General features: G+C 34.2%; 1 protein-coding gene across 1 annotated transcript in view; it reads right to left on the bottom strand.

Moving 5' to 3' along the window:
• CNTN5 (contactin 5) overlaps window positions 1-13,304 on the bottom strand; it is a 267,712-nt gene that overhangs the window by 111,207 nt on the left and 143,201 nt on the right. The window contains exons 9-11 of the mRNA XM_062514906.1: window positions 8,949-9,085; window positions 7,290-7,419; window positions 5,060-5,210 (exon numbers count right to left, since the gene is read on the bottom strand). Of these exons, the coding sequence (XP_062370890.1) occupies window positions 5,060-5,210; window positions 7,290-7,419; window positions 8,949-9,085 (418 nt within the window). The remainder of the gene's footprint in view (window positions 1-5,059; window positions 5,211-7,289; window positions 7,420-8,948; window positions 9,086-13,304) is intronic.

Raw genomic sequence — 13,304 nt, 5'->3', positions numbered from 1 at the left:
TTCCCAGATAGGCTGCAGTGTTTCCCTCCTTGACTAGACATGACCTTAAGCAATCTGTCCTAGCTGACACTGCTCTGATCCTGGGAGTGGACCAGGTGCTATCCAGAGCTCCACACCACTCACTGCTGGTCTGTAATTCTTTTATATCGTTCAGAAAAAAAAAGGAAAAAGGTTTTACCCACTTGCAATCAATAAAATTACCACTGTGATTGTGTATTTCAAGAATAGGGATGCTGAAATTTGTGTCCTGGCCAAACCCAGCCCATTACTTTCAAAAGATCTAAAATTCCTACTGAAGCTTAACATACCAAGTTTCTTTATTTTATATCCAGAACTTCTTCAAACAGAAGTGGAACACAGAAAGCCAGTTGCATCATAGGAAAAGTGACTGATTTGAAGTGGCAGGTGGAGTTTTGCTACCATTTATTTTCCCCAAAGAAATGCTGAGTGTGTTTAGGTCTTCAGCAAAAGTTGGTCTGGGACAGAGGCAGATCAATATGAGCAATTACACAGTGGTCACAGAGAGACTGGCACTGTTCTGCTCTTGGTGATCTACAGTGAATCTGACCTTCAGAGACTGTTAATGTTTTTCTGCACAGCTTGTTCTGTGAGGTGAAGGAGAAAGCTTAGACTGTGCCATATGGAAATTAAAAAATCCATAAACACAGAACTGCATTACCAGTGAGTACATATATAGTAGGTCATCACTATATTTTGATTTTTAAAATTAAATATTAATCTGCACACAAATTACAGTGTAAAACAAAAAATTATTAAAAAAATATAATTTGAGAAGCTTCAAAAGGAAAAGAACAAAAGGAAAATAAAGCACCTTAGAATTGGGACTGAAAAAGTCCTGTTTTCTCTGTTACCCATTTGTTGGTTGAACTGTGCTTTCTTCCTCAGCGACATATTTTTTTGGTTAAACTGTGCTTTTAAAATTATTATTACTCGGTAGTCATAATGAAAGAGAAAAAATACGGACCGGAGAGGACACTTCCACTGCTAGAGTGCTTTCAAATTATTTAAACTATAATTAATGTATATGTAATAGAAATAATGAGCTAGAGGAAAAATTTAAGTTTAATGAGGAGAATGTCTTAGCTGTACGAGAAAACATAAAAACAGATGAACAAGGACTTATAAGACCTCTCAACCGTTTTGACGTCTCAGGTGTATGTGTTTAAAAATCAGCTGTAGTCACAACTGCAAGGCAATGAAGACAAGAAAAAGTGTTTTTAAGAAAGAGGAAAAACAGGGGTTACAGCTCATGGAAAAATGTTTCACACAAATTCATCCAGTTGTAAACAGTTATAAAATGCCTGATGCCTGACCACAGGACCTGAAAAAATAAATTAAAAAATGTTTATCCTGAATTTAATCATTGACTTTGTTAGTAGAACTCATGATTTATATTGATGCAGTTGACACCAATTCCGGTCCACTCTAGTGTGCATTATAACATGTACAGTCTACAAAATATCACTTTTGTTGCTTTCTTTTAGCTTGATATGTAAGTTTAAAAATGTTGAATTATGAACAGGCTTCTGCATGGTTTTGTGATCTGAATGGGCTGGGTCTTGGTCTTATTTATAAGCTGATGCTAAAGTAGTAAGTGATGGTTTGATTACACTTTAGGAAATATCTGACTGAAATATTTCAGAAACTTCACAAAAATATGTTTTAGACACTGAACTCTTGCCCAAGAGCCTAATTCTTCCTTCTTAAGTTCTAAAGCAAAGTTCCAACCAAAGTGTTTACAAAAAATCAAAGCAAGAACTTTTTTTCAGACTTTGATCCCTTTCCTATAAAACCAAAACTACTTATGCACTAAAAGATTCCAAATTCTTATGCATGAAAGTATTGCTCAAACCAATAACTGGAGTATACCTTATTACAGCCTGCCATAGATGAGTCACAACCAACTACCAACCCGACAACAGATTACAGAGACAAGTGGTTAGTAAAGATAGTTATGAATTTTAATTTTTGTGAGGTTACTAATGAAAATATGCTTAAATATGTTGCCTACCTACACCACTGACATTGGTGTTGTGCTCAGCTGTATTCTAGTTCCAAAACAGAAGTATAAAAATTCCCTTCTTTTAACTGCTAGGTGAAATTGCTGATGAAATTATCTTTGAACGTATTGATGACTCACTAAGATAATGATATATGAAAGACACTTGGATTCTGTTCAAATGCTGATCATTAAATGTCTTGTATCAGTAAACTTCACAAACTATGGCTTAGTCTTTGGAATTTCTAGTCTCTGCATAGAAGATCTCCAATCTCACATATTTTATTTAACTTCTTTTGCATCAGTGCAATCATGTTCAGTTCTTGATCAGTTCTAATGATGAGTTCTTGATCTTTATCTCAGGTTAATAGAATGAATTCTAAATACTTTGGAAACTTGATTAAATAACTATGTTAATATAAAAGTAATTTCATCAGATTTAATATATTTTCACACTGTAAAACTTGGAGCCATGCTTTTTGTCACCAGATAACTGATATATAATAACTGACATAACTGAATATTCAAATTTTTTTGGATCTCTCTCATAGACTTGCCACTCATTTGGAACTCAATTGAAAAATCCTGTTACAATATGCAGATGCTTTCCAAGAGTAATCAAGTTACGTGACTGCTCAAAATGATTTCTGGGGATCAAGCCTATCATAGCTCTACTATGAATATGAATGCCTTGAATAGAATAATTTGTTTGAAGGGAAAAGAGACTCAGAAATGAAGCTAATGAAGGCTTTCTGCACTTATGTTCCTGAGTGCATGACTTTCCAATGAATTTGAAACATTCGAGGCTTTCAGACTGCATTGAATTCCAGGAACTTGAGTCAAGGTCTGACTGCAGTGAGAACTGTACCCAGCTATGAGTTCCACAGGAACAATCAACCTTCTCTTCAGTTACCTATGGAAACGTTGCTAAGGGTATTTCTGTCAACCATTTTTTTTTTTTTTTGTATAAAAAACACCTAAGGGGCAACAGAGTTTGGAAGACATGGAATAGATGAAGCAGACCCACTGGTTAAGTGATTTTTTTTTTTAAATTTTTTTGCTGTAGAGGGGAAGGTCTCGTTTTTATTGATGTTGCTAAATATATTATTCTGTTCTATCCTTACCCTTCCTTAATACTTAACTGGAATGTTGCTACTTTTTTACTATTTTAAAAACTAATTATTATTATTTAATCTCTAATGCAAACAGTTCCTAATTCTTTGGGTTTTTTTTTTTTTTGCTGGAATTTCTATCAACAGACTATGAGGAAAGCCCAGTTTTAAAGCAGTTTTAACTTTTACCCTTTCCATTACCATTTCCAGTGTATTCCTTTTCAAGATGTTTAAGAGAGTTTCTTCCTTCTCAGAGTGCCCAAAGCATGGAAGCACACAAACTATCTTCATTGATTGACACTTCCTTTCACAAATCATGGTAGGCTTCCTCACTTCCTCTTCAGAGACTATTATTTTTGTCAAAGTATGCTGTATACAGACAGAACTGAATTCCCTTGAAACTGATACTCCTCTCACACCCACCCCTCTATAAACAGTAGATTCAGGGCAACTACTGTGAATGACACAAGATAATCCTTGAACAGCTGATTAGAAAATTAAGTTGAATGCAACCCTCTTCTTTCAAATATCTGATATAGTTCAACCAGCTTTTCATTTTCTGTGTTTCATAATTGCCTGTTCCAGCCGCTGTCAAAATGACCAAGTATCAAAAGCTACAAAAAACAAAAAAAATGAAACTCCAGATCTATTGTCATAAGATTTTAACTTCAGAGTTAGGCTATGTTTGGACAGACATGAAGTAATTAGCAAAGTGCTTTACGTGTCTTGGATTAAAAAAATGTGATTTACACATGGTGATCAGAGAAACCATAGTGAGTGTTGTGGAGATGAGAGGAAAAGGTCATGTAGTGAAAAGCATAAACTGTGTAGGTAGAGCATAGAGACATCAGTGTCACAATATTTGATATTTTTCAGCTTCTTTGTAACATGAATCTGTCATATTGTCAATACAAATGATACAACTCACTCCTGTTAAGAAAATGTTGTATATAGAGCTGTTTTGCTCTCCCTTGCTCAACAGAAAAAAAAAAAATTAATATGGTACAACAAGTTACCTATTCCTACTCAGAACAAAATAAATATCATGAGATGAAAATACAGCTACACTTGAACAGAATATCTTTTGCTGCTGAGGACAGATGCACTCTACTGCTTCTCTCAGTGTTGCAAAAATTCAGCAGAAGGGGGGCTTGCTTTTATCTTTCTGATTAATACTACACATGTAATTTTAAATGGTTCATTCACATACCACACTACCAGAAAGAGGAAAAGATTGCTCTTTGTACTTTGGCCACGTGCAGAGTGGCAAAACTATTCTAATGTACAGATAAGCAATCTCGTAAAGTGCAATTACTTGTGGCATTTAACCTGCAGTGCTTAAACTACTTTTACCATACAAAGCTGGGCAGAACTTATTTAATCAAGCATAATCTGTTAAACAGATGTGCTGCTGAGTAGAGAAATTACCAGTATAATTAAATCCTATAATGGAATTATATTTTCCTTCTCTGAATAATTTTAAAGCTATTCTTACATAGACTTCCATTGTGGTCAAGCTGTAAATCTGCCTTATTAAAATAACTTCAAATGAATAAGCACATTTTGTATTTTATGTCTTCCTGAATACTTCAATCTCTATCCTTTTATACTCTCACACGCTAAATTTGTTGTACCTCTACAGAATAATTGAAAGACTTCTGAAATTAATAACAGAAAATAGACACAAAACCCCACAAATAAACAACAACTTTTCATCTCTCTGCATCTCTGAACAATTTTAAGATTTTTCATTTCAACATTGTTGAAACTATAAAATCACTACTGTCAAAGAAATGAGTTTGACAAAACAATTATGCCATACCCAGGCTAAAGTTCAGCATGCTCTTGTTACATGCTGCATTTTCATATCATATCACAGAATCCAACGTGCAAACACAATATTTAGTTTACCGAACAGACTTCTGACCTCTTATTCTCCCTTAACACTTTGTCGCCTTTCTTCCAAGTGATAGTTGGCTTTGGAGAGGCTTGTGGCTTGCACTCTATGACAACTTCTTGGCCCTTGGTGACAATTATTGTTTTCTTCATTTGATTGAATGGGAAAGTGGGAGCTGAAGCTGTTAAAAAAAAGTACATTAACTCTACAGAGAACAATCAGAGCCTTCTGTTTCATTATGTTCTAATAGAAGATTAGAAAAACAGATTTGGTTTTGGGAATAGAACGTCAATTTCCCTCCTTGAAAAGTTGGAATTTTACAAAACCTTTGAAACCAGCAGCCAGGATTATGTGGTAGGTTTATAACGTAATCCAGCCACAGATTAATGAGAAATCTTTCACATCATCAGGTTAGAGTTAAACTGCCTGTGAAACAAAACAACTTGTGAAATTGAATAATGTAAATATTTTAGTTACACTTTTCCCATCCTTTTTTTTTTAAATCAAAAACTTGTTAGAGGTAAATAGTAAAAAATGAAGTTTTAATTCCACAACAATTCAAAATGCACTCTCTAGAATTAATGCTTACACAAAATATTACTATTAGAGAAATTTTATTGCTTTCACTTCTTATATTTGTCTGAATACTGAGAATGTCAATATGACTTCTTAATAGAAGATATTATGTCTTGTTCTTAGTATTTCACATTTAAGAAGTTCCATTGTTTACAAACAAAAGCTAAACTAATAAATACATTACAAAATGGCACGAATTACTGTAATTTTGCACCAAGAAAGGACATTAGTTTTTCTTGAACACTTTTGCAAACTCAAAGGCTCCTATCTCAGATACACCTACTGGGACATTACACTTCATTGCCTCAAATATGTAGGAGTTTCCTACCATTATTTTGGTTAATCTTCATACCAGAGATTTTTATATGGACATTTATTCTGTTCTTTTCCCTTTGGTAAGGCAGCAAATTAAACACAATTGCTTCTTTAATACAATATTATGGTTAAAATTTAACAGGGGTACAATCTTACAAGTAAGAAAATGAAAAGCTAATTTTACTGCAGTAATATACAAGGTCTATTTCTGATATTAAAGAACATCAAAGAAAGTGTGTAAGTACCCAACATACTAGGTATACCTATTTTATAACAGATACAAAAACAGAGCAAAAGAATGCTGTAACCAATAGGTTTGGGGACTGAATCATGAATGACCAAAAAAAAAAAAAAAAAAGTGATGAAAAGAGAACAATCACTGGCCCTGGCTTTTAACTTTATAACTGTAAAGAAATGATTTCAAGACTTATCAGTGAAATTCTAATGTTGGCCAGCTAGGAAAATGCTGAAATGTACTAGAAAGTTTATTTGCCAAAAGAGCCCAATGTTAGCTGAAATACAGTGTATTTCTGCAATTATAGCTTTGTTACTCATTTGGCTGGGAGTTTATAGGAATGATTCACATGTGCACGTCTAATCTCTGATAAGGCCATCAAAAGACTTTGGTGGACACCTTTCTTCCTGCTACATCATACCCTAATAATGATCATACGAGGCTTACAAGCCTGTCTCATTAATCCTCTGGAAAGGCACTTATCACTATTGTTCCATTGCATGTTACTTCACCTTTCTTTAAGAAAAATTAGTGTTGTAAAGTTCTTTAAGTTTTTCTTCATCAGCTACCTGTTTCAGCTTTTGGATAATGGCATTTTTATTGTGTTTCTGGGTAACACCATGCAGTGTATTTGCTTTGCGGTGGAGGATATTCACTCAAGTATGTAATTTATATTATTCAATCAGTTTTGGCGATTTCATAAGATTTTTTTTAAACTAAGGTCATGCATAATTACCTTTGAAGAATGGCCAAAGTGGAAATAGCATGTTAATTTTAGCAGAGATTAAAATACTTTTACTTCCTCTAAATTTCTTCTCCTGCACATCTGTTTGAGGGAGTAAAATTTTTCTTCCATTTATTTGAACTGAAATAGACTCAGATGAGAAATACTCAGAAAATGTTTCTGAGTCAGTTATGTATGAATGACAATTTTTGGTTAACGGAAGGCCCTATGCCCTCTGGGGCAACAAAGGACTCAGCCACACATAAGTAAGAATACAAAGAATACAAAGAAACCTCTTTTATCTGCTCTGCTGTTTGGATTGGAAGAAGCTGTTCCTTGTCTCAAAAGTCTAAGAAAAAAATTAATTCTCAAAAGCGGAAAAAGGAATCTTGCTCTTTCCCAATACTTACCTAAAATCTTCAGCTCGGCACTGGCATAAATAGTACCATACTTATTTTCTGCTAAGCACTGGTACATTCCAGCATCTGAGACATTCACACTTTGGATCATCAGAACACCATTAATCATCTCAATCCTGCTCTGTAATAGAATTAGAAAAATATTTAAAATATTCTGTAAAAGCAAAATGCACTTAAAAATTGCTGTGCTATTAGCTAAAGGTGAAGAGACAAAAAAATTACCTAAAATAAAACTGAGCAACAAGTTTGCTTGGGCTTACCTTTTCTTTGTTATACAAGAAATTACAGTAAAAAATCAAAAAATATTTGACAATAAATATTTTCAGAGTAAATTCATTATATTGAAAGCTTCCTTTTTTTTCATTTGCTTGTTTGTTTGCCTTTACCCGTACATGATCTTTAAAAGCAGCTCATCCTGGGAACTTTAAGGAGGCAAGAAATCATTAGTGGATGTAATATATCTGATGATCTTCAAATATGTAGCAAATGTTTGGTCTTAGTCATGGTGCTATTTTTGTAAAAGCAGATATGAAAAATTGCTTGCATAAGTAAGAATGAAAGGGTCCAATTACTTTCATCATTAGTACAAATTCCTTATTTGAAAGGCCCACTAATAGAAACTAATTACCACAACTGGAAGAGAAGGGGCATCAATAGCTGTTTATGGATGTGAGTATTTCATGAAGCTATAATATGAACAATTTGAACTCCTATAAAACAACTCTAAGTTTCATTATAATAGTTGTTGTAAGTTAAAATTGATAAGGCATGAATTGTTTGCAAATCCAGAGGAAACAGTGATAAAAAATTCACTTTGTTGTAAGCCCTCACCCAACTCAAAGTAAAATTTAATTTGAAATTTCAGAGCCTGGAGAAACTAATGGTTTGGAAAATCAGAGAACCAAAAAGTAGAGATATTTAAATTGCTTCAATTTCAGCACTAATAGCTCCATCTAAAAAGGCAGAAATGAATAGAGCAACCTTATTTTCAATGCCTCACAGCTTTGAAAGTAAAGTGTTTTTATGTTTTCTTTCTGACTGTTTGCATAATTGGTTGATGTTCACAGATAGATAGAAGGGACATTTGCTGAAAAGGAAGACATTACATCTTTTATATTCATAAATCCATTCTGTGAGTTCATTTGCAAATATAGACATTTCTTTTTTCCAGAATCAAACAGCATTATTTTAATCTGGAAAAATAGATTAAATAAATATACAAAACTTTTCTTCAAATAATTTGAGACAATAAAATGGAAAGGATTAGGCAAAAATCACACATGATGTGTGATGATGCTATGATGATTCAGTGAGAGAAACAGAAAAAAGTGAAATAAAACACCGACCATTCCAGCAGTGGTCTTTTAAAAGAAAAACAAAATTTTGGTGATGTATAATTCTAAAATATAGGAGGTCATTGTAGTAACACACTTTGCATTCTAGGAGTCTTACACGAACCATTTTAATGTTCTTCATGATGAGTTCTGTTACTTGCAGAGAACAAATTGAATTGCAAATGTGACGGTCATCATACTTTTTGCATTAACCAAACAGTAATTTCTGAAGAACTTTTCAGTACTTTCTTTAACTGGCTTTATCTGAAAGAAAGGAGAAGCATCCAACACACAAGTGACTCTTTGTCTAGTGTACCTGTGGCCAGAGAGGAACTCCATTTTTCAGCCAGCGATATGTGGGCCGTGGCTTTCCAGTGGCTTTGCACTCCCATCGGAGCTGATCTCCACTGTCTAATTGTGTATCATTCAGTTTCTCCACCCAGTGTGGGTAGGCTGCAAGAAAAAATTGCTATGTTAGAGCCAAAGATTATACAGTGGTAAGTCTCTAGCTGATGTGCAAAGAACTAATCATTTAGAAAGCTTAAACTAATGGACCTTACAAGACTTTCCTTACTGTCAGAACAAAGAAAATTAAGGAAAAAAAAAAAGGCCCAAATCAAAAGAGACAGCAATAAAATTAACAAACTCCAAACTTTCAAGGAAGTGCCGTAATGGTGCCAGGTAGTGAGCAGTAACGTGACCTAGAATAGAAACTTGCCTGATTTAATAAAGTCCAATGGATTAAATTGCAGTATTATATTATTGGGTTCATTATTCCTGAATTTAAGACAAATGTTTGGAAGTCACAATAGAACATTTCAATAATTTACAAGACATAAGATATTTGAATTGTGTGAGGGGGTTAATTGCCATAGGCTGTGTTTCATGCAGTTTTCCCAGTTTACGAGGAAAGATATTTGCACATATTTTTGTATTTCCCCCTTAAAATATGAACTAAACCTAGTGTCCTAAGTTTAATTTCTATTTTAAGGGAGAAAATGTTTTTAACATTTTTAAGCACAGAACCCATGAGATTTCCAGCATTCACCAGGAACATAAATTACACACTAAATCAATCTTAAAAATCTTAAATCATTTTTTTTAAAGGCAGACAGTTGATAGCTATATATGTGATCACTAGTACTTAACTTTCAGGAAATAATCCATCAAAATAAGGCATATTTTTTTTTCAGAGAAGCAGAACTTTAATGTGGCAGTCAATCAGATAGCAATTTATAGGATCTTATAATTTGGAAAACATTATATGACTCAGTGAGAAACTGAGCATTGATATGCAGAAATAAAAAGGTGTACCTAAAAGCCAGAGGTTGGGTTTTCCATACTGTAGCCATATCACTTTTTATAACACAGAGGGTGATAGATAACAATAATTAACTTGAGGATATCAAATGCTGGTTTGGGATTTTTTTTTTTTTTGTTATTGTTGTTGGCTTTTCAAATCATAGAGAATAAATAGCTAAAAGGCATTGCTAAAGGATGTAAAATTCTGCATGGTATGAATAGAAGTCCACATCTGTCATAACAAAGTCTCCACTTCAAATGACAGATAATTGATAATGTACTTAAACATGGGGAATTGAGTTTAAAAATAAATCTTTGAATCTAGCTGGCATTTGACAGGTCATCCATCAAAAACATGAGAAGATATGAAAAGGCATGGCAGGTGACTAACTGCTTCTAGCTTATGTCTTGTGCATGGATGATAAAGAAAGTGAACAAGGTGTCTATCATTCCTAAGCAGGGAATAGTTGGCTTCAGAGTCCCAGACCAGACATTTGTGAGAAGCTGGAAACATATTAGAAGAAGAATCACTCATTTCCTTCTAAGTAGAGGAAAACAGAGATTGACCCAGCCCCACTCCCAAACCCAAGACAAAAAAACCTATGCTTCTTTATTCTTCTTATTACAGTTCAGGCAATGCATGAAATTCCCTACATGTGTTCTGCTGTGCTGAATTTCTTCTTTCAGAAGTTATAACAAAGGGTACCACAACAATCTGCAGAAATAAACAGGTTTTGGGAGTTCCTGTTTGTTTGTTCTCTGCTCTCCTAAAACTATAATATAATGGCATTGTATAGCTGCTGTTCTCATTTTGAGTGCTTCAATATACACAAAGGAAGCATGCTGAGAACAATTTTTTTCCTTTGAAAATAACTACATTAATATGATTCCGGAAGATGGGACAGTTAAATGTGTAGCAAAAAAGGTCATAAAAGACAGCCAGTGGTACAATAAAATCATGCTGTTTCAAAGAGGAACTAAACTGTTCCTGTTTATATTTACTTATTTTCATTATTTTGCTTTTCTGTAAATTTTACTGTTTGACCCAAAAGATATATAGTCTCAAATTTCTATGTTGAGTTTGAGCTCATCATGAACAAGAGTGTCCAGAAAAGAGTATACACATTTTTACACTGAAACAAAGCTGCCCCAAGCCTGGCTGCAGACTTCTTCTCTTCAGAGCTGCTGTTCCCTACCCTTTGTTTGCAGCTGTCTTGATAACCTTATGGCACAGGTTTTCTTCTGAAAATATAAACTTACAAATCACAGTGGTATGACTGATTGGTCAGAACAACCTTTTTCCATTAGCTGAGGCATTTCTACTCTAAATTTTCTCCTCATAGCCTAAATGGCCTTTGGAGTCACATTTTTTAAGCTGTTGAATTTGCCATAGGTGAAGGCAAGATTCCCACCCATTAGAGAATAAAGTAGCAAAGTGATATGTAGATGTAGATGGAATAGAGCTAAAAGCATGATTGAGAAAAATACTGTTCATCAATTTTTGGCTTCTATTTCTCTATTTATGTACTCCTTTATCACAGAGAATTCCCTCTCCTCTTGTTAGCAAGGGTCACTCTCCATAAAATCATAACCCTTGTTCTAAAGTCCTCTCAGTACTTTTAAATTTGAAGCATTTAACTGAATGTATAACCTCTGACACAGTGTACCATTTCTGAGTATTTTTTTTAACAAAAGTATTTTGACACAATCTTGATATATGTGTATACAAAAGAACTTCATTCCATAATCACACTTTATTTAAATTAGAAAATTTAGATAAATTTCAAAATAACAAGTCCTTTTTTTCTTATAAATGTCCCATTCTTCATGGGTTAAAAACAGGTATCTACCTGTTTTTCAGTCTGTCCAGTGAAGAATTTTGTGGTGACTGTGAGAAAAGAAGGATTTATTTTAGTGTTTGGTAGTCTTCATGACTGTTGTGCCAGAGTTCCATACAGTGTTTCTGAGATTTTTAAATCGTCATCCAATCCATGATTTATTTTATGCTGCATTTATGCAATTGTTAGTTCAAGGATGTCAAAATGTTTTGCAAATATAAATTGGCAATAAATCCACAAGCTTATTGGCCAATTTTTAAATCCGCTCTGCAAAATTAAATTAAGTTGTAGAAAATTAAAATTATTTCTCAAAAATTTAAGCAGCTTTTTGTCTGAGAGAAAATAAGGACAAAATTTTACATAGACAAATGACTTAAAATAATGTCCTAAAATGTGAATGACTACAGAGTTTGGGGTGAAAAAAAAATATTTTCCTGTATATGAGATTAATCAGGAACAGTAAAGCAGGAGAAGCATATTGAGAAAGATAAATGAGGAAGTCAAGACAGAAAATTAAAAATTTATGTGCAGTTTTGACTACAAAATCACTTCTCTTGCCTGTTTTACTGTGTGGACTTAGCCTGTATTGGCAGGAGTGGACGTTTTTTCCCATGCAGTTTTTATAAGGAATAATTAAAATAGATTTTAAAATCAGTATGATCAGTTACACTGCATTACAGAATATTCCTGCTGTCAGATGCTTGTTCCACTCTTGTGTGGAAGCCTTCCCTCCAGCTGCCAGGAAAGCACTGTTGTGTGCAGGATGAGGGAACTGATACAGCCAAAAGAAAAACAGCCAAAAATGTGTTTTTATAATCACATCACCACTCTCTGCTGGTCCTGGCAGGAGTGAATAGGTGACATAGGAAAAAACCCCAAAAGGTTAAGAGTGAGAGAGGAGCAGGAATTGCACATACCATTGGAAAAATGATGCTAGCCAGAATTTGAAGCGAGACAAAATGGGTAATGGCAAATTTATCCACTCACATTTTAATTTTTGTGCTCTCTTCTAGTAATCAATTTGAACTTGAATAAAATTTCACAGAAAATTACTGGATGAGCAGATCACCTGGGGGAAAATCACACCTCTCAAATAGGTTGCAATGCATAGCATGATGCCTGGCATTTTAAAAATTTGTTTTTAATGCCTACAGCTGAATTTCCACTAAGTGTTGAGACTAAAATAATCTGAAGTTGTCAGCATCTGAAACAGTGCTTTCTGAGCAACATCTGAATTGTCAGCTGCATCAGGCAGTCATGGTGTATCTGGATTGCAGCAGCAGGTAAAAAGTGAAAAATCACTAGTTTGTGATTAAATGTGTCTAGACAGGCAACTGGGTGTCCTGGGATTTCTCCAAAATGCTCTGTGGTGACCCAGATCAGATGCAACTGACAGGATGAAGAAGATTCAAACAGACAATGAGTGAGTTCCTACAGAGATATGCAAATTGTGAGACCGCAATAGGACACAGCTGGTCCTACAGACTGCTCGGAAATTTTGCAAGAAACCCCTAGTAAGGAATGACGACCTA

The sequence above is a fragment of the Cinclus cinclus genome, chromosome 2 (genome assembly GCF_963662255.1).
Source record: "Cinclus cinclus chromosome 2, bCinCin1.1, whole genome shotgun sequence".
Classification (NCBI taxonomy): Eukaryota; Metazoa; Chordata; class Aves; order Passeriformes; family Cinclidae; genus Cinclus; species Cinclus cinclus.
The sequence above is the reverse complement of the archived record's forward strand: the minus strand, read 5'-3'. Positions and strand labels throughout refer to the sequence as shown.